The sequence below is a fragment of the Panulirus ornatus genome, chromosome 2 (assembly GCF_036320965.1).
Source record: "Panulirus ornatus isolate Po-2019 chromosome 2, ASM3632096v1, whole genome shotgun sequence".
NCBI classification, from domain to species: domain Eukaryota; kingdom Metazoa; phylum Arthropoda; class Malacostraca; order Decapoda; family Palinuridae; genus Panulirus; species Panulirus ornatus.
Window position 1 is genome coordinate 54,054,840 of NC_092225.1, and position 21,585 is coordinate 54,076,424.

At 37.7% G+C, this 21,585-nt stretch overlaps 1 protein-coding gene across 1 annotated transcript in view; it reads right to left on the bottom strand.

The window, feature by feature from the left end:
- Positions 1-2,373: 2,373 nt before the first annotated feature.
- arr (low-density lipoprotein receptor-related protein 6) overlaps positions 2,374-21,585 on the bottom strand; it is a 258,989-nt gene continuing 239,777 nt past the window's right edge. Inside the window, exon 23 of the mRNA XM_071668200.1 lies at positions 2,374-21,314. Within this exon, the coding sequence (XP_071524301.1) occupies positions 20,296-21,314 (1,019 nt within the window). The 3' untranslated portion in view covers positions 2,374-20,295. The remainder of the gene's footprint in view (positions 21,315-21,585) is intronic.

Sequence of the window (21,585 nt, forward strand, 5' to 3'; positions counted from 1 at the left end):
ATATATATATATATATATATATATATATATATATATATATATGCATTTCCCTGCAAAAATCGTTCAAATGCCTCTCTCTTTCACTAATAACCTTACTTCTTCATCACATCACTCGCCACCCTTTCTAATCAGCCCACCTCCCACGCTTCTCATGCCGCAAGCATCTTTTTCACAAGCCATCACTGCTTCCCTAAATACATCCCATATATATACATATAGTTATCAACATATACATACATACATATACATAACGGCAAGGAAAATCATGAAACTACTATTTGCTGGTTCCTGACGCAACTTCACTGAGGAAGGAGTTAGTTCAAAATATCAATGATGCCATTCATGCTGAATTTGGAGTAGGTATTTGCTTTCAGCCCAGTTGTTATTAACCTTGTAACATTCTAGTCACCATACACTACATTGGCCCAGAAGTCATGCCCTTCTTCCATAGCGAAGGTAGCTGATTGGTTCATATACAATGTTCATGTCGCTGTCCAATTATTCACACTAAGTATGTTCACAGTATATAATTGGACCTGTTCTTCTGTTTTGTTGGAAATATAAGCTGAACAGTATCAAATGACACCAAACATAGAGCACAATAGGTAGTAAACTACAGTTTGTATGGGCTAGATTTATACATAGACCGTACATGGAGGGAAGGTAAAATGCTCAGGGCAACAGCCACACTGACAGAGTGATCAGCTGATACTGACAGCACACCACAGGCTACTCGGCTTAGACAGGGTTGCCATTTCTAGACTTTTCTGCTGCCAATAATATAAGTATCCGCTGTTAGCAATATATGGTGAATTGCTACCATGTGTGTTTTATGCATAATAATGACCATCATCACGTCTAATTCCCAAGAAAATATTTATAACTGGATATTATACACCCTTCCACACATTCTTCAAGGCCCCCAGAATTTTCGCCCCCTCCCCCACCCTATGATCCACTTCCGCTTCCATGGTTCCATCCGCTGCCAGATCCACTCCCAGATATCTAAAACACTTCACTTCCTCCAGTTTTTCTCCATTCAAACTCACCTCCCAATTGACATGACCCTCAACCCTACTGTACCTAATAACCTTGCTCTTTTTCACATTTATTCTTAACTTTCTACTTCCACACACTTTACCAAACTCAGTCACCAGCTTCTGCAGTTTCTCACATGAATCAGCCACCAGCGCTGTATCATCAGCGAACAACAACTGACTCACTTCCCAAGCTCTCTCATCCCCAACAGACTTCATACTTGCCCCTCTTGAAGAATGTGTGGAAGTCGAGAACATTATCTTGGAAAGCAAAAATGGGTATGTTTGAAGGAATAGTGGTTCCAACAATGTTGTATGGTTGCGAGGCGTGGGCTATGGATAGAGTTGTGCGCAGGAGGATGGATGTGCTGGAAATGAGATGTTTGAGGACAATGTGTGGTGTGAGGTGGTTTGATCGAGTGAGTAACGTAAGGGTAAGAGAGATGTGTGGTAATAAAAAGAGTATGGTTGAGGGAGCTGAAGAGAGTGGGCTTAAACGGTCTGAACATATGGAAAAAATGAGTGAAAAAAGTTAACATATTAGATATACATGTCAAAAGTGGAAGAAACAAAAAAAAAGGGGGGAACCAAACTGGAGATGATAGGATGGAGTGACACAGATTTTGGATGCTCGGGCCTGAACATGCAGGATAGTGAAAGATATGCATGAGATAGAGTGAAGTGGAGCTGTCACTGGACTGAACCAACGCATATGAAGCTACCAGATAAAACTGGAAATGTCTGTGGGTCCTAGTTGTGAACAGGGAGCTGTAGCTTTAGTACATAACAGGTAAAGAATGGATAAGAGCAAATGAGGCCATTTCTTCATCTGTCCCTGGCACTACCTTGCTAATGCTGGAAACGGCAAAAAAGTATGAAAAAAATTATCATTATCATTACTTTAACTGCCTCATGACCCCTTTCTTAAACGAGTCCTGGTTTTACACTACAACCCCTTTTCTAAAAGCTACTTCCAGCAGCAAGGAAATGATAGACTCCTTTGGAGTGAAAGATTTATTTGTCAATATAATGATTCTGTTGAATATTTACATTCTAAAGTGATGTAGTTAGTACATCTGAGGTAGTAGTTATAGGTCACATAACAGCTTCAAAAATCACTTACCATAATCCTAGTATTGATGGAGGTCATTTTCCTAAAACTAGCTAGTCCAAATCAATTATCTCAATCAATATATATTACATAAGCACAAGACCACTATACTCAAAGAGTGGTTCACCTTGCCATTTTATTTTTTGAGCACCTAATAAAACAAGCCGCCACTCTACATTCCATGACTGTAGCATAATTACATCATCATCTTTTCATATGAGGCACTTTCTTTTTTATTCTGCTGTCATTGAATTAATTTAACTGTGACAACTTCCAATGTTCACATTCATTTTGTCTTTTTGTGCTAAAAGTGATAGGATAAACCATATGCAAGAACCCAAGAAATATCTTCTGACATACACAAGATCACTTGAAAATATAATTCTGTTGTCAGGTGAAAATCATGAAATGATGCATCAGTAATGCAGTAAAAGTGGGCAGCTAAATAAAATTAGTGTTAAAGTACAGTGGGCAGCTAAATAAAATTAGTGCTAAAGTACAAAGTTAAAGCAGCAACTAATGCTTCATATGACAGGCTTCTCTACTCCTCTAATGAAAAGCAAGGCTGAAAAATTTTCATCAGCTAGGTTTTTCACTAACCACTCACTGTTCACTATTCAGGTGCTGAGGTGACTCCATATAATAGCAGTTTTCATTACCTAATCCAATTTCCCATAAAACTCAAGCAGTCAGAACTGATATCTTAGATTCACTATATTCTACAATGCAAATTAAATGTCTAGACATACATGAGATGCGTAGGTTGGCAACTGTTTGTTTCAGTGTTTGTTTCACATATTTAAAACTATTCCTCTGTGCTTACAAGTTCTAAAGATACATTCTATATAATTACTTTATTCCATTCCCAATAATACACTTGTATCAACACAGCTTCTCAAATTCCTCAAATGTCTTCTTGTCAAGTGTGCTATATGCTAATAACGGCAAGGCATCCACGTCAAAATAAGTAGAAGCACTTTCACTAGTAAGAAACAAGGTACCCCATATTTCCTTTTTTGCCTAAGTATATATCACTATATCAGGTAAAACATAAACAGACCATCTTTCGAACAAGCCAGCCACTGGTGTATTGATTAAAGTAGTACAGGTAACAACAGGGAAAAAATATTTTTCAATGAATATTCATGACCAAGAAGTTGAGGGACTGCAAAAATTGTCATTCAAAAAAGGAAAGTGAAAGCCTGAGGACTGTACTTACAGGACCATAGCTACTTCCAAGCATCTCTGGACTGCTTATGATGTAGTCAAAGTAAAACTTGATGACAAAAAGCTGACACTCTTAAAAAAAAAAAAAATCATGAAAAAAAAGAGAAGCATATACGTGATTGCTGTACCAACCTGAGGTAAATCGTCCCACTACTCTCAGTAATCTCCAAATATATCAATACTAAAGTATACTAAATGACCTATAAGGATCAAGTGCTAAAAACTTTGTGTCATACTAGCAAAGAAGACATCCCACACTCTTCAATTAATTCTGAAGAGCATCTGTCTACCCAAAAATATATCTAGATAATGCAATGAGGGAAATCCTCCATGCATCAAAGCATGTCAATATTCAAAGTACTTTTTCAATCTGAAAATGAAAAGTTTAACCAAGGAACTAGATTAAATATTCCCAGGATTATCATTATTATATCTAATCACAGTCTTCCGCATTAGCGAGGTAGAGCAAGGAAAGACATATACATACACAGACATATACATATATACACATGTGCATATCTATACTTACCGACTTCATCCATTCCCATCGCCACCCATCACACACAAAATAGCATCCATAGCATAGAATACATAGAATACATACATAGAATATCATTACCAACCAATCAACAACACAGTCATCCCTTTTTTTTTATAAATTCCACTGCAATACCATCCAAACCCACCGCCTTGCCAGCTTTCATCTTCTACAAAGCTTTTACTACTTCTCTGTTCACCAAACCATTCACCCTCTCTGCACACACCATCCCAACCAAAATACCCAATATCTCCCACTCTATCATCAAATACATTAAACAAACCTTCAAAATATTCACTCCACCTCCTCCCTTCATCACTACTTGTTATTACCTCTCCATATGCCCCCTTCACCGATGTTCCCATTTGTTCTCTTCTTACGCACTTTACCTCCTTCCAAAACATCTTTTTATTCTCCCTAAGATATCATGATACTCTCTCACTCCAACTCACATTTGCCCTCTTTTTCACCTCTTGTATTTTTCTCAGTATAATAAAAAAAACAAAGAAAAAAAACATACATGGTATACGTATGATATAATTCCTAGTGAAATTGACAGTACTATTCATGTAATATACATCATTGGAAAAGAATATTTCAAACAACTGCAACTGATTATACTCTAAATGAATACTGGTACAGTAAAAGCTTTACTATCCAGGATTTAAATGACTGGAAAAGTTGTGTCCAGAATCTCCCTCATAAAATATCAACAAGTGTAATGGATACCTACCTTACTCCTTCAAGGATGGGAGTAGCAAAGATTACTCTGAATCGAAAGGAACACTGCCAGGGTCATCTGGAGTCTTCAGAATCAACTCCCCGTAAAGCATGGGGCTTACATGAGGAACAAGCTACTCTCCCCACACTTGATGTTCAATCATTTTTAGCAATGCTAAGGGATTTCATGGATCTCTTTGCAAATGCACCACTGACAGCATTCTCTTCTGCTATCATCTAATACAAAAAGACAGGCCTTTGTGCCATAAGAAACATGGCAAATGCATAAGAACATCAGCATTAAGTTTGTTTATATGTGGACCAATTAGGCACTTGTCTTAAAATTTAAATCATCTTTGTAGATGTAATGGCTTAAAAGATAATACCCTATCATTAGATTATGATATATCAGCATATAACATTGTGTTTGTGTGCAGAGAGAACACTGTGTTAGAAAATTAATGAAAATATGCACCAAGGTGATATGCAATGAGCAGTCACATGTTCTTCTGATCCCTAGCATACTGTATCATGGTCTGGAACTAAGAATATTTTGTTACATCCTAAACTTTCTTGATTAAATTTGCAATGCAACAGACTTTTACAGAAATGTCTATCAGATCCCAAACTTAGTCTGATGGAATCCAAAGGGCTGTCAGAAACTGAATCCAATACAGTGAAGTCCATTAGAATGGGGTTTACTGTACTGAGGTAAACAGCATTCATAGATTGCATCTAACACATTCAATCTACTCCCAAAACTTGCTGAAAGTTTTTCCAGAATCAGAAAAATATGTCACTAAGCAAAAGAATCTACAAAACCCTACATTCAGCAGAAAACAAAATATTGTGTGAATGGTTCAAACTGAATCAGTGCTACTTGACATCATATGCTTGAGGTTGCATTGATAATAAAAAGTCGGGGCTGTATCACTACTTGCTGACAAAAGATGAAAGTCTCTTCAAAGAACTTACTTCATCAAAGGAGTCCATCCTGTCCCTGCAACTGAATACAGCACAATCTTTGGGCTGAAGAAGCCCTGTAAATGGGGTAATGGGGGTAAGGAGAGCACACTTGCAAAAGGGGTCCTGGAAAGAGAGACAAAGAGGATATGTGTGTCACAGGTGGAGGGAACAAGGAGAAGCGGGAGATCAAATTGGAGGTGGAAGGATGGAGTGAAAAAGATTTTGAGCAATTGGGACCTGAACATCCAGGAGGGTGAGAGACATGCAAGGAATAGAGTGACTTGGAATGATGTGGTATATCGGGGTCGACATGCTGTCAATGGACTGAACCAGGGCAAGTGAAACGTCTGGGGTAAAGCATGGAAAGGTCTTTGTGGCCTGGATTTGGATAGGGAGCTGTGGTTTTGGTGCATTACACATGACAGCTAGAGACTGTGCATGAATGAGTTGCCTTTTTTGTCTGTTTTCTGGGTGCTACCTTGTTGAAGCAGGGGGTAGCGATACTGTTTCCTGTGGGGCAGAGAGGCGCCAGGAACAGATGAAGGTAGGCAAGTATGAATATGTACATGCGTATGTATATATATCTATGTCTGGAAAGGATCACAATTTTGCGCGTGATCAAGATATTCCTACGAGTCCACGTTCATTCGTGTTTCATTTTCCCCGTGGACTCATAGGAATATCTATGTCTGTGTATGTATATGTGTATATGTTATGTATGTATATCTATTGATATGTACATGCATGTATATGTGCGTGTATGGGTATATGTGCGTGTAAGGCATGTGTACGTGTAGGAAGAGAGGAAAGTGATTGGTTCTCAGTGAATGTAGGCTTGCGGCAGGGGTGTGTGATGTCTCCATGGTTGTTTAATTTGTTTATGGATGGGGTTGTTAGGGAGGTAAATGCAAGAGTCCTGGAAAGAGGGGCAAGTATGAAGTCTGTTGGGGATGAGAGAGCTTGGGAAGTGAGTCAGTTGTTGTTCGCTGATGATACAGCGCTGGTGGCTGATTCATGTGAGAAACTGCACAAGCTGGTGACTGAGTTTGGTAAAGTGTGTGGAAGAAGAAAGTTAAGAGTAAATGTGAATAAGAGCAAGGTTATTAGGTACAGTAGGGGTGAGGGTCAAGTCGATTGGGAGGTGAGTTTGAATGGAGAAAAACTGGAGGAAGTGAAGTGTTTTAGATATCTGGGAGTGGATCTGTCAGCGGATGGAACCATGGAAGCGGAAGTGGATCATAGGGTGGGGGAGGGGGCGAAAATTTTGGGAGCCTTGAAAAATGTGTGGAAGTCGAGAACATTATCTCGGAAAGCAAAAATGGGTATGTTTGAAGGAATAGTGGTTCCAACAATGTTGTATGGTTGCGAGGCGTGGGCTATGGATAGAGATGTGCGCAGGAGGATGGATGTGCTGGAAATGAGATGTTTGAGGAAAATGTGTGGTGTGAGGTGGTTTGATCGAGTAAGTAACGTAAGGGTAAGAGAGATGTGTGGAAATAAAAAGAGCGTGGTTGAGAGAGCAGAAGAGGGTGTTTTGAAATGGTTTGGGCACATGGAGAGAATGAGTGAGGAAAGATTGACCAAGAGGATATATGTGTCGGAGGTGGAGGGAACGAGGAGAAGAGGGAGACCAAATTGGAGGTGGAAAGATGGAGTGAAAAAGATTTTGTGTGATCGGGGCCTGAACATGCAGGAGGGTGAAAGGAGGGCAAGGAATAGAGTGAATTGGAGCGATGTGGTATACAGGGGTTGACGTGCTGTCAGTGGATTGAATCAAGGCATGTGAAGCGTCTGGGGTAAACCATGGAATGCTGTATAGGTATGTATATTTGCGTGTGTGGACGTGTGTATGTACATGTGTATGGGGGGGGGGCCATTTCTTTCGTCTGTTTCCTTGCGCTACCTCGCAAACGCGGGAGACAGCGACAAAGTATAAAAAAAAAAAAAAAAAAAAAAAAAGGGTATTTATGTGTATATGTGTGTATATGAGTGGATGGGCCATTTTTTGTCTGTTTCCTGGTGCTACCTCGCCGTTGCAGGAGACAGTAACAAGTATAATAATATAAATACCAGTTTCAAAGCCAATGCCAAATGATTTAAACATTTCTTCCATTGTTATCATTAAAGAGTTACAGAAATTTAATACTTTAGAACATAATGAGGTGTCTGAAGATTGGCAAAATAGACATATAATGCCATTATATAAAGGCAAGGGATACAAAGGTGAGTGTTTGCACTACAGAGTTAAAAGTGTATTTAGTGTACCTGGTAAGTTGTATGGGAGAGTGATAATTGACTCGGTAATGGCTCATAAAGAGTATCAGATTTGGGAGGATCAATCTGGTTTCAGGAGTGGTACAGGGCGTGTGGATTTGGTGTTCGCTTTAAAGAATACGAAGAATACATGAAAGAAATACTTACAGAGAAATGGGATTTGTAAGAGGCATTTATGGATCTGGAGAAAATATGTGATAAGACTCATAAAGATGCCTTCCAGAAGATCTTAGGAATACACAGAATGGGGCAAAGCTTCAAGAAGCAATGACAAACTTTTATTGTGAGTGTAAGATGAGTGTATGAGTATAAAAAAAGGGGAGGGTGAGTTGTTCCAGGGATTGTGGGTCTTTGGGATTTTATGACTCCTTAATTTGTTCATGGATGGGGTGGTGAGGGATGTAAATGCAAGGGTACTGGAAGGATTGGTGAGAATGGAATGAGGACTGAGGAGGGCCTGGGAAGCAAGTTAGCTTGTTTTCTGATGATACAGCACTGGTGGTAGAAGTTGGTGTATGACTTTGGAAGAGTTTGTGAGAGGAGGAAGTTGAGACTAAAAGCAAACTTATTAGGTCTCACGGGGTCAAGGGGGAGAGTGGCAGGATTGTCAGTCCGAAAAAGGTTGTGTTATGATGTGTGTGAGTAGATGACTGAAAGAAAACTATTGAGTGTTTGAAAGGAAACAGTGAAAGTACAAATTTTGCAAAGAAAGTGCACTAAACTGTGTTATACATATGGGGGGAGGAAAACTGGAATAGATGATAGAATCTAAGTATTTGGGAGCTATCTTGGATAAGTTCAGTGATACAGAAGGAGAGATAAGAGAAAGATCATTATTGGGTAGAAGAGTCATTGAGTCCCTTAATAGAATAATGAAAGGTAAAGGTGTAAGTATTGAAATGAGGAAATGGATTAAGAGAGAGCACAGTCCTCCCGCAGCTGACCTATGCAGCTGAAACATGGACATGGGATGAGTCACAAAGGTCAAGAATCCAGGTAGTGAAAATGAGTTATTTGACAAGAATGAAGACAGTAATGAAAGGGAATATAAGATATCTGGTATGGTAGGGAGTGCCAAGGGAATGAATTCTGGATTGGCAGAGCGGGTGAAACATGATACTTTAAAGTAATTTGGGTGAGTGGAAAGAATGCAAGACAGGGAGTTTACAAGGAGAGTACATAATAACACAATTGATGGGGTTGGTGTGAGAAAACCACCTGTGACATGAGGAAACAGAATGGAAATGGGTAAAGAATAAGTGCAATGGTGTATGTGTATAAGGCATGTAAGCACAGGGATAAATAGAGAGACTTTTGCCATGGCCAACCTCTTGATGGGAGTTTCCAGAGGGAACAAGCAGGCATCAGAGACATAAACAGAAAGATAGATAGCGAGTTCCAATGGGAAATTTGGAGGAAATGGAGTGTTTTAAATACCTGGGAGTAGACATGGAAGTGAATGGTACTATGGAAAAAGATGACACAGGGTGAATGAATGGGCATGTCTGAAGGGAAAGTAGTCCTAACATTGTTACACGGATGCACGGCATGGATGTGTTGAATATAAAATATAGAATATAGAATGAGTGAGGAGAGGTTGACTAAGTGAAAATGTGTCAGAAGTGGAGATGGAATGATGAAGTAAAAAAGATTTTGATTGCTCAAGACCTGAACATACAGGAGGGTGAAAGGCATACATAGGATACAGAGAAATAGAGCAATGTGGTACAGAGGGGCAATCTGCTATAAGTGGACTGAACCAGGGCATATGAAGCAGCTGAAGGAAACCACAGAAAGGTCTATGGGGCCTGGTTGTGGATAGTGGGCTGTAGTTTCAGCACATTACACATGATAGCTAGAGAAGGCATATTAACAAATGAGGCCTTTTCTCTGTCTGTTCATTGCACCACCTTGTTGATGCAGGAAATGGTAAAAAAAAAAAAAAAAAATGAAAGATAAAACATTAATATGCTATATGCTATCAGAATTCCAGTAAAATATTGTACAGAAACACTCTTGCAAATGGTACGTTCTCAATCTGGCATTTCGTAAGTCCAGCATATGTCAGATAATTCAGCTTTTCCTGGAAATCAGTTTCAGTATTTCATGAATTCAAATATGGCAGAAATAACTGATCAAACAATGAGACTCTCTAACAAATGAATTTCAAAAAGTCCCTTTTCAAAGTACTCATAAGAGGACATGAGAATCCTTTACATTCAAGTAATTCAGCTAATTACCAGAAGCAATGTTCTATGAATTAAGCTGTAATGCTGTTTGCTCTTTTTCCAATGAAGTCATCTGCAGCAAAAACTTGAACTAGATATTTTACAGATATAAAAAAATATAAAAAATAAACTATAGATAGACTAGACAAAGTAATGAGTTATTAGACTATCCCTCCTTTTCCACATATATCATAGTTTGAATACTGTGCGTGTAGCACTACGTAAGAAAGGAAATTGTTGATAATGCTCTGTATTTCTCAAAAACAGAGTGTCTTCCACCGAACCTAACATGTCTGGAAATAGCAAACAATCCACATAATGTTTTTCTTTACCTTGAAATCTGTCTAAATGAACCCACACCCTCTTGAAATTAAAGTACCTCCTTATCTAACTTCAATTCAGCAGTGTGATCTCTAATGCAAAGCAAGTGATCTGCTAAAGTATCACTTTCACAAGTACAATAAAGAGGATATGAATTATTTTGCATCTATAAGCTACAATAAAATTTGTCTGACTCATAGGTATGATGTTTGAGATAACTGCTTCCTTGGACAAACCAAGGCAATCACATAGATCATGAAATGAAGAAGATTGAGAATTTATGGAGAGGTGACATGAAGAACTGAACCCCAAACCATGGAAGTTGAATTTGTCCCATATTTCTATATAACAAGATCATAAGTGTCCCCATGAGTTTGCAAATTTTTGGTATTCACCTTGTGTCTGAGAGGAAATGCATTCAATCTGCCCATTTTCTGATAAGTAATTTCATTCAGGAAAAAAGGTCCGTTCAAGATTATCTAAGCAAAATTGGAAAATAACCCCCAAATCCCCTTTACCAGCAAGGAACTACCCAAAACTTTTCAAAATAAACCATGATATATAAATCAGAGAGATTTTTGACAAAATTCATGTCTAGGAAGAAGGGCACTTACGTTCAAATATATCATTCAAAAAACATACATAAATTCCTAGTATGAGGAACATTAATTTAATGTAATCCTACATGTGACAGGCCAAAGCATATCTAGGGTAACACATAAATCTTTCCTCTAAAAGGAAAAGATGGAAACTTTAGTGTCAATGAACATGGACATGAAAACCAAGTTTCAATGAAATGATGATACAAAAATATGCAACTCTTAAAACTACTGCAACTGCTTAATGAATGTCAAAAACTGGGTGATGGTCTAATGAATCATTACTCTGAAGCACAAACTTTAAAACCCTGTTACAAGCTGAAAAATCTATTTTCTGTCTCAATCTCCCTTCCACTGTTTAGGTAACACTAAAGATCTTGGAAAATTTCCTGTCCATAAACTTGCATTGTGAGGTTACTAAACCAAAGAAAATCAAAAACTGAGTTTTTTTAATTCAGAGGAACTGCAAAAGATTAAGTGGGCCATGTGTAGAGCAAAGTCTGTTATATCTGCTACTAATTCACCCTCTACCATATCAAATAATTTGAAAAACCTTCCTAAAAATGCGGTTTCTTTAATAGTAAATTTTTATGTCGTTTCCATCTACTTTCAGCAGAGAAGTAGCACTCTGCTTGCACATTCTGCTGTCAGTATAAGTGCAATGAAATGGAAATATGTAACACTTAAAGAATGTTTTGCTTGATCATTTGCAAACAAGGAGCAACAAAGCATCATGACAAGAAATAACATTAATCTGAGGGATTATAGGGTATCATGCTAACAAAATATAATACCTTAAAAATCAGAAAACTTAACCTAAGGGTTTAAAGAATGATATATAAAACTCTGTCTCCATTTTGGATCTAATGTGTGATTCTGGTAATACCCAACCCCTGATTCTAGATTTGATACTGATGTGTCCCAAGACAAATGCAATCCAATTCTAGGGTTGATGCTTGAGTCCCAGGTTAAATAAAAACCATGAAGATAACCACAATAACAGTACCTAATAGACAATTTATTCAAAACTTTTATCTATCTATATCTCTGATGCCTGTTCCCTTCAAGAACTCCCTGAAGGAGGAGTAGCCATAGCAAAATAGTTTCTGTAACTGGTGAACTCCAGCCATGTATTTCCAATGCAGTAAAATGTAATCTTCACTGGTATGTAAATGAGCCATTGTTCTTACAATTTTAAGCCACCTATAATCTACTTTGAAGGATATGGAAAAGTGGAAGACAAACAAACAAGCTACCTTATTCTGAGATGTGGCCCCATGTACAAAGCTTTTCAGCTTAAAGATACAACTTTAAACCATTTGTTCTTTAGAAATTTTCTTCAAATATAATCTAAATCACCAAAATTGAAAAGGGAAACATTCTTTCTGTTGACTTAATACTGTGATGACAGCCACAACACAATGACTAATTTCAGCCTCTACCTTCTGTGAATTTTTCCTCCCATCTTTTTAAACAAATACCTATAAGTATGTTACTACACAAAAAACAAATCGCTGCAATGCTGCACAATAATGGTCTCTATTTTGGTTCAAGCAAATTAAACCTACAATAACAAAAAAATGGCACAGCCCAATTTATCCATTTCGGTTTAGACCCTCCATGATGGCACAGGACTTGAATGTGCAGGCGGAACTTATTTTTGCCAGAATGCCAGTAGTACCAAGACATTCAAAAGGTGATATGGAAATCACCTCAAACTTAACAAAACCAATATAATTTGCTTCAGTCAGCTAAGTTTAAACAAAAGAAAGTCATACCACGAGGTGATGCCCTAGTTAGCTAAAGGTCATCACCTCCTGGTATGACTTCCTTTTGTTTAAGCTTAACTGGTTGAAACACATTATACTGGTTTTGTTACATTTGAACTTAGCTCAAACTTAACAAAGCCAATACAATTCATTTCAATCAGATAAGCCTAAACAAAAGGAAGTCATACCAGGTGGTGATGCCCTTTAGCTAGGCCATAATGTACTCAATATTCTTCACTATTGTATACACTTCATGATTTTCTTCTATATTCCATTCTGTATTACCTAAAAATCTGCATCCCTGTTATCATTACCTTCATTCCTATTCCTATTTACCTGTGGTGGACCATGTACAATTAACATCACTACCAGTGTGTTCGATGAATTTGAAATGAGCAACATCACTTCAGTCATTTTGGTAAGATGGTATCTGATTATTTCTTGCATTTCTTATATCCCTTCCTCATGCCATATTCTTTGGCTTGGACCTTTGAAATAAAATTGGAGATCTGTTTACTGAATAGAACAAACCAGAGTAATTCACAGCTTTAGTGATAGTTTAAGAAGTACTTGCAACAATACTTGTAATAGATAAAGACCACTGGGAAGTTAAAGGGATGACTTACCTTTTACCAAATACTAAGTGGTTATCACAGAAAACACTAAGAGAAAGACTGACTAACACTATTAGAAAATCTAATAGTTTTGCTGAGGGAAACATCTGAACAGGATGGTTTATAAGGAATCATCAAATATATGAAAGCTAATTTTCCATTAATCACATGACTTTGGAGCATAATCAACCATAAATGTTCAAGAACCAATATGTAAAACTAAATTCAACAATGTTATATGGTTGCGAGGCGTGGGCTATAAATATGGTCGTGCGGAGGAGGGTGGATGTGCTGGAAATGAGATGTTTGAGGATAATATGTGGTGTGAGGTGGTTTGATCGAGTAAGTAATGAAAGGGTAAGAGAGATGTGTGGTAATAAAAAGAGTGTGGTTGAAAGAGCAGAAGAGGATGTATTGAAATGGTTTGGTCACATGGAGAGAATGAGTGAGGAACGATTGATAAAGAGGATATGTATGTCAGAGGCAGAGGGAATGAGGAGAAGTGGGTGGGAGACCAAATTGGAGGTGGAAGGATAGAGTGAAAAAGATTTTGAGCGATTGGGGCCTGAACATGCAGGAGGGTGAAAGGCTTTCAAGGAATAGAATGAACTGGAACGATGTGGTATAACGGGGTCGACGTGCTGTCAATGGATTGAACCAGGGCATGTGAAGCATCTGGGGTAAACCATGGAAAGTTTTGTGGGGCCTGGATGTGGAAAGGGAGCTGTGGTTTCGGTGCATCACACATGACAGCTAGAGACTGAGCATGAATGAATGTGGCCTTTGTTGTCTTTTCCTGGCACTACCTCGCACATGCATGGGGGGAGGGGTGCTATTTCATGTGTGGTGGGGTGGCAACGGAAATGGATGAGGGCAGCAAGTATGAATATGTACATGTGTATATGTCTGTGTATGTATATGTATGTAAACATTGAAATGTATAGGTATGTATACGTATGTATATAAATGTGTATGTGGGTGGGTTGGGCCATTCTTTTGTCTGTTTCCTTGCGCTACCTCGCTAATGCAGGAGACAGCGACAAAGTATAACAATAAAAAAAAAATCCTGGAGAATGAGGTAAACAAATACAACCCACATAATTCCTGTGACTAACAGGGGTGGGAGTGGGACACTAAAAGTATCCTTTTTTCAAAGAAGGATGAATAAAAAAGGAGCTAACAGATTTTTTCCTTTACAGCTCAGCTGTCTGTTTCAGATACTATCTCCTCACACTGCAAATAGCAATTCAGACTTGAATTCATATATGGGAGTTATAGAGACTCCATTCAGTGGGAATGAAATGCAAGAATAATACAACAGCTTCACATGAAACAAGAATGAAATGAATAAGACCACACAAAATGTGATTCGAATAAAATGAAGCATAACTGCAATATTTTTGAAATATTATCATATATTTCATCATAATATCTTTGAAATATTCATTATCATATATTTCATTATAATCTGATTGCAAGATTCTTGTGTTTTACATAATGCCTAATATAGGCATTCAGGTATAACAAAAACAAGGAAGTTCTCAATACACTGCAAATGACAGGAATATACAGTAGAAGTATTACTGTAAGTTCCTTCACTACTCCAGCAGCAACCAATACTTTCTTGTTCAAACAGTGTCACTGCTGAATATGGAGGTCAGGCATACCAATACATGACTACACTCATGGGAATATATCTAAACCATTTCTCCTGTGTTTCAAAATGTAAAGCACTGCAAGTACAACAAGACTTTTTTGCAGACTGTACACAAGCATACACTTTGTTAGACTTAATTTTCTTAAGCTGGGGTTTCTAACCCATCTCAGAGGCTGACAAAAGTGAGGACATCCAACAACCTTAGGTACAGCTTTTATGTAGTTACCTTTTTATAAGTTATGTAAATCAATAAACAAATAACAAGGATGACACTCGGCAGAAATGAAGATTTCTACATCATTATGGATGAAAATTTTTTGAACATAAATAATAAAGGTTCACAATGAATCAACCACAGCACATTTAGTTAAATATTCATTTCTGACTGCCTGCACATACATCAATTGAACATACGCTTTCAACAACTTGCAAAAATTCAACATCACAATTTACAAACTTGCAATTCATTGTTTTAATGAAAAAATAAATTCCTTATGAGTTACAAATTTGAATAATCTTATTGTTTTCAACCTAAAAACTGATTTGGTCCATTATTCTCAATGCAGTTAGGAGCCATGCAATTCATGGCATACTTTTCTAAAGTCAGTTCCTGTGATTATATGTCCTTCACATCTACCGGTGAATTTAAGTTGAACTTCCTCTATTGCAATCTGGCCTCAGAAAATTACCCATCGGGTCAGGTGATGAACACAAAAGGGTATCCAGAATAGGCAAGGAGAATTTCCTGTGAATTGGTCCACTGATAATGGTTTACTCTGCTTTTCATTATCCAATTTCACCTAACTCCATCATCACATCTTTCTTAAAATAGATTATATCGGTACAGGTTGTACCTCTTTAATTCGAACCTGGCCATTGCTGGACCACAGAAAATGCCGTAAAACAGAAACTGATTCCTAAGCCATACACAGTTGACAATCCAATCTCATAGTACTCACACAAATTCTTTACAGAAGTTCCTTTATCTAATCATTTCAGTAGCTCCACCTTTTCAAGCATAGATAATGATTTATGCTTATGCTTATTAGCACTAGCACATCTTCTGCACCTCTTGGTCTCTTAGATGACATCCTGAAGGGCTATAATAAAGATGAATATAAGAAATTAACAGGATTGTTAATTAACTCGGCTGTAGTGTAAACAGATTTTGGCACCTTCGCGCTGCTATCAGCACTGCCCTGGTGGCAGATCCACAAACTAATAAATAATGGCAGCAGATTCAAAACGTGCCAGACCACAGAGTGCTGGATTGGAGAGGTACAACCTGCACCTTTATCAAAAAAATATGGTGTGAAAGTACCTTTGCCATCTGATTCTCAAGTTTAACCCTGAAATGGCTGTTACTCTTGGATTTTCTTCCATTTTCTGTCAAGATGACTATTCACAAAATTCTGTGTAAAACAATCCTTTTCCCTAATTTAGTTATTCTATGTGAGTAAATTCCATATATGGAGAACACGACCATCCTAATAATGATAAACTGTAACTACAACCATCATAAATGATAAATGACTAGCAGAAATATGACTCCATGTGCCTGGTCTAAGTGAACCCTGAGAAAAATGTGATCGCTGAAAACTCATTTCCATTCAGCCTTTTGCATCATATCTCTAAAAGGGATTGTAAACCCAATCTTCTCAAAGATTTCTTGTTGGTTGGTAATAACAACTGAACTCATTCAAATCCATCAAAAAGATCATCCCTGTTTTTGCCAGCATCAAAAATATTATCTAAATTGTATTTTGAGGCAATTGGCTTCTATGGACTCAATATTTCCTCTGATATAACACTATTTCAAACTGGATAATCATCTCTCTTGACACATGACATCAATTGTTCCTATGAATTCCTCTTCTACAGGAGGAAATTACAGGGAATAGCATCAGTGACGATATTGGGTTCCAATCAGTTGTTATAAGACATTTCCTTTGTTTCTGGCTTAGAATATTCACTAATGATTAAGTTTCTATGCAACATCATATGCTTTTCTCTTCTTTGCTATCTCTTCAGATGAATCAAACTAAGTAATAGGTATCCATATCTGAATCCTCAATGACTTTCTTTTCCCTCAGGATCTCTCAGTCCAAACTGGCAGTTTTAGTCTGTTCTGTTTACTTTTTGATGATTTTCGGGACATGCTTTTAGTTGTGACTTTATTTCCGATGCTTTTGGGTATTTTCTTAAAATTAGCAGGTGCCCTTCCAACTTTCTCATTACAAGAATTATGCTTCTTCACCGTTGTTCATATGCTTTATTTATTTTTTTCATTCATTATATCTGCTGATCTCTAATTTGCTACTCAGTGCTTTCAAATCTTCCACTGTTTAAATCATCCTCCATATCCTCTTGTCCATGAACATAATTCTTTTTTAGGTTTTATCTTCTAATAATATTTCAGATTTTTGTACTTGATGACTGTCCTGTTCTGATGAGCTTGGATTTTTTTAAGTCTCTTTTCTCCAAGCTTTGAATTTACATGCAAAATCCTACATTTCAACTTTATTCATTTTGTCTATCTTACATGTATATTTTTTCTTTCCTTTCTATTCTCTTTAACTGTAAAATTCTTTTGGAGATTTTCTTGGTTCTATCATGCATGAACTGCATGAGTGGGTTGGTCACTTTGTTAGTTCTACCTTAATGAAAAATGGAATGTGGTAAAAAATTTCTTTTAGTAATAGCCTTCCTCTTCAAACTGATTTTCTCTCATGTGATGGCATGATGGGACTGTGAAATTTTACCCCTTTTTCCATATGCATATTTTTCTCATTCTGTGCTGAAATAAATGACGCATGCATGATATTCTGATCCTTTTTGTCAAAACCCTTAATGATAGGGCTCAATTGCTTTTATGGTCTATCCCTGGGGACAGGAGGGATAAGGAGGCTGGAAATTCCCTCCTTCTGTGTCACTGCTTTCCAAAAGAATGAATAAACTGAGGAGAAAAGTTAGGATATTTCCTCTAAGGCCCAGTCACCAATTTCTGACATTACCTCACTAATGGAGGAAACTGAGAACAAGCAAGAAAGAAGAGTTGTAATGAAGGCGCTAATAACTACAGGCAAACTCCAGCTATGTTCTATTGGTCTGCTATCATTAAGAATAAGCTCCCTTATGGAAAAGGTGTCTGGCATTGTCCTATGAAGATTTGGGATAGATATCTTTCTTGAAAACATAAACTTTCGACACCCACTGATGGAAGCAACTCCATCTGTAGTACATAGTTATATCTATCTCAGCCATCTTGTATTTACAGTGCTCATGTCTACATTTGCCACACTAACTGGTTGTTAGCGAGATAAAATTCCAGCACAAATGTGTTTACAATTTGTTTCCAAATGTATTCATTTCAGTATTTTTCATTATTTACATTACCCTGTTCAGTTTTAAAATTCTAAAACAAAATTAGATGAAGCTTGAGACTTATGGATAAATGAAAATGATCTTGGTCAGCTGAATAAGACAACTTTCCACAAAAGCACGTTTTGCTAATCTTCCTATAAACCAAGGCAGTACGGATTAGTAAAGCCACAAGCTTTGTGCTTGACACATATCAAAGTGTATCATCACCTTCTAACTCAACAGGTACATAAAGTATTCTAACTTCATTGGCCGAAACAAAATTTCTAACTCAACATAAAATCTGCATTTGAGAAGATGGATGTGACTGCTAGGGTATGGTATAAGCTTAACTGGGTACTTTGAAGGTATAAGGAAATTCATGACTCATCTCAGTGCCTGATGTATCAGCTTTAGTTAGCACTATAAACAATCAGTGAATCGTCTAAATTGGCTCCTCACAGAAAGATTCCATTGCCTGTACCTTAAAAAAGGGGTATTAATTTTTTTCTATGTAATCTAGCTTTTGAATGACAAACATTCCTCTGCTGTAACTTGATTCTTCTGTATATGCCATTACTGTAAGAATATTCATGCATATGTTTTTGCAGCACATCAAGTGAAAAAAAATATTTCTGGAGATCATTTCTCGTTGGTCCATGTCACTAATGATAGAGGCTTTTGTGTTCTAGTTAAAACACATATTATACAATCAGACCATCAATGAAAAACTCATAAAAATACTATTCATTTCAAGAAGCTTGCTTTCACTGGTCAATTCTAGGTTTCATTTACTCTTTTACAATGCAATCCTAACTCAAACATTCATATTCAATGTTCTCACCCTAACGAAAACCATTCAGTCTTAATGTGATAAAAAGGAACATAAAATATGAACATGGAGCAATATAAAATACAGTTCCATTCTCCAAGATTTGAAAAACTTGACTAGGGTCACATGCCCATTTCACTACAATATATATAAATGTGTAAAAAAATTTCTACAAAAGGATATAGTTTAATCAATAATGTATTCCAGCCATGCTTCTAAAAGATAAAAAGACTGTATAGAAAGAAACAATAATAATAATACAAAATATAAGACACTTCTGGTATTTGTCTTACAAAAGTGAGCAAATGGGTAATATAAAAAACACTGCTGGAAAGTGCACCATACAATTACTTGGTTGGTATTTTAGAACTATGGTAATCATGAGTTTAGTGTCCCTCTGAATGATCCCTAGCTTCAAGGAGGATAAACTCTAGACAACTGAAATTTGTAAGCACTGTTATTCCTTGGTTCAAATGCAATGCATCCTCTTTAGCCAGAAAGTATGCAGCATCAATCACCCATATATGTCCACAGTTGAAAATATGACCCAAGGGCATGGGATGGATCATGGAAGAGGAGTTACTAGTTTGCCAAAAAAAATACAGTGTAATTCCTAAGTGACAAGATTAGTAATTTGGCAGTGAGGAACCTCCTCCATATGACCCTTTCCATGCCATGCCAAAAATTTGCACGACACTTAAATTTTTGCTTTGAAAGTTCAAAATGGCAATCTATCCAGGCTGCCATGTGGAAGCCAAGTATCACATTAAAAAGGCAAGTTGCAGTAAATGAACTACATATGTTAAATTGCTTTGTACTTTTCATTTACTTACTAAACGAACGATTTACAATAAAAATTACGGTTCATGCTCCCTGACTCAGTCAATCAAACAGGAGGTTTGTCAAACTCCCCTGAGTGAAGGTAACAACTCCAATAGAAAGTAACTGAGGATATTAAACAGGAATAACAATAATATAAACTTTTAACATTGAATGTGAAGGACAAATTCTATTTACAGGAACAAACTACAGATGAAGTGCTTCAGTCTGATGCTATAGGTGAAGGTGGTGGAGGACAGGGGGCACGAGTACAGTAAGAGCGCTCTGTGGAAGGTGATGGAGGACAAGATGTGGGAGGGCACGAAGTGAGGTCACACATATACTGCATCTGTGGGGTAGGAGGAGGTGGGTGAGGATCAGAGTCATAGTCTGTCAGGGGTGGAGAAGAGTAATAAGTGGTAGAGCCTGGAGTGTAACAGTGAGTCCTACGTGGGGATATGGCTGATGAATAAACATCTGAATCACAAACATCTGTAGAGCATGGTGTGGGAGGGGGAGGCCTGTTACGGGTCTTGTAGTGGCGATAAGAATGAAGGGTTGAGGGTGGGGCATGGTGGGCATTATAGCAACAATGAGGTTCCTGACACCGCCCTCTACTTTCTGCTACAGGAGTGGGCGGAGGATTAAGTGTTTCTCGTGGGTAATGAGTCATGGAAGAGGAAGATGATGATGCTCCTGTTACTGGAGCAGGATCAAACATCCCTCGGGGTACTGCACCTGGATTAATTATGCCCCTACACATTCCATGTGCAGAAGGACCACCTACACCAATAGACGAATGGGGTTCTCCAGGTGGGGGTTCACCTTGAACTGGTACTGCTGTGTAGCTTTTACCCCAAGAAGACATCACTAACCGATACTGTCTCGTCTGGGATTGTTTGGGTTGGGGCTCCAGTTCGTGATCATCCAGCAAAGATGGCCTTCGCCTGTAGTATACCACCAAAGCAATCACACATATGAGCACTAATACTGATGCTACTACACCCACTATATATGGAGCTTTACTTGCTGCTCCAGTTTCATCTGGAGGATCTGTAGCCCAGGTGGAACACAAGGCATGGTCTGGACTGTCAGGGCATGGCCGACGGCCACCAGCACAGTGTATGGCTGTATCTACACAAAGACCTGTTGACACGCACATAACTTGGTCTACACCACAGCATCCAACTTCATCGGTCCCATCACTGCACTGTCTTTTACCATCACATTCCTGAGATTTGTCTGGAAAATTGTTTTTTTAAAAAGAATGAGGAAATAAATGCTACCCATAAAACAGATATAAGCCATAAATAAGATTCTTGTGCCAAAACTTAATTCAAAGGTTCTTCGACATAAAAGGACCATTAAATTAATGATTCAATGAAATTTGAGTATGACAAGGTAACAGCTGAACTGAATCTTAACCTTTAGTTCTGACTGGCTGTTTCTGTTTCTACCAATCAATTTCAAACTTGTTAGGTGGCAGAATCAACAACCAAATAGCTGGAAACTT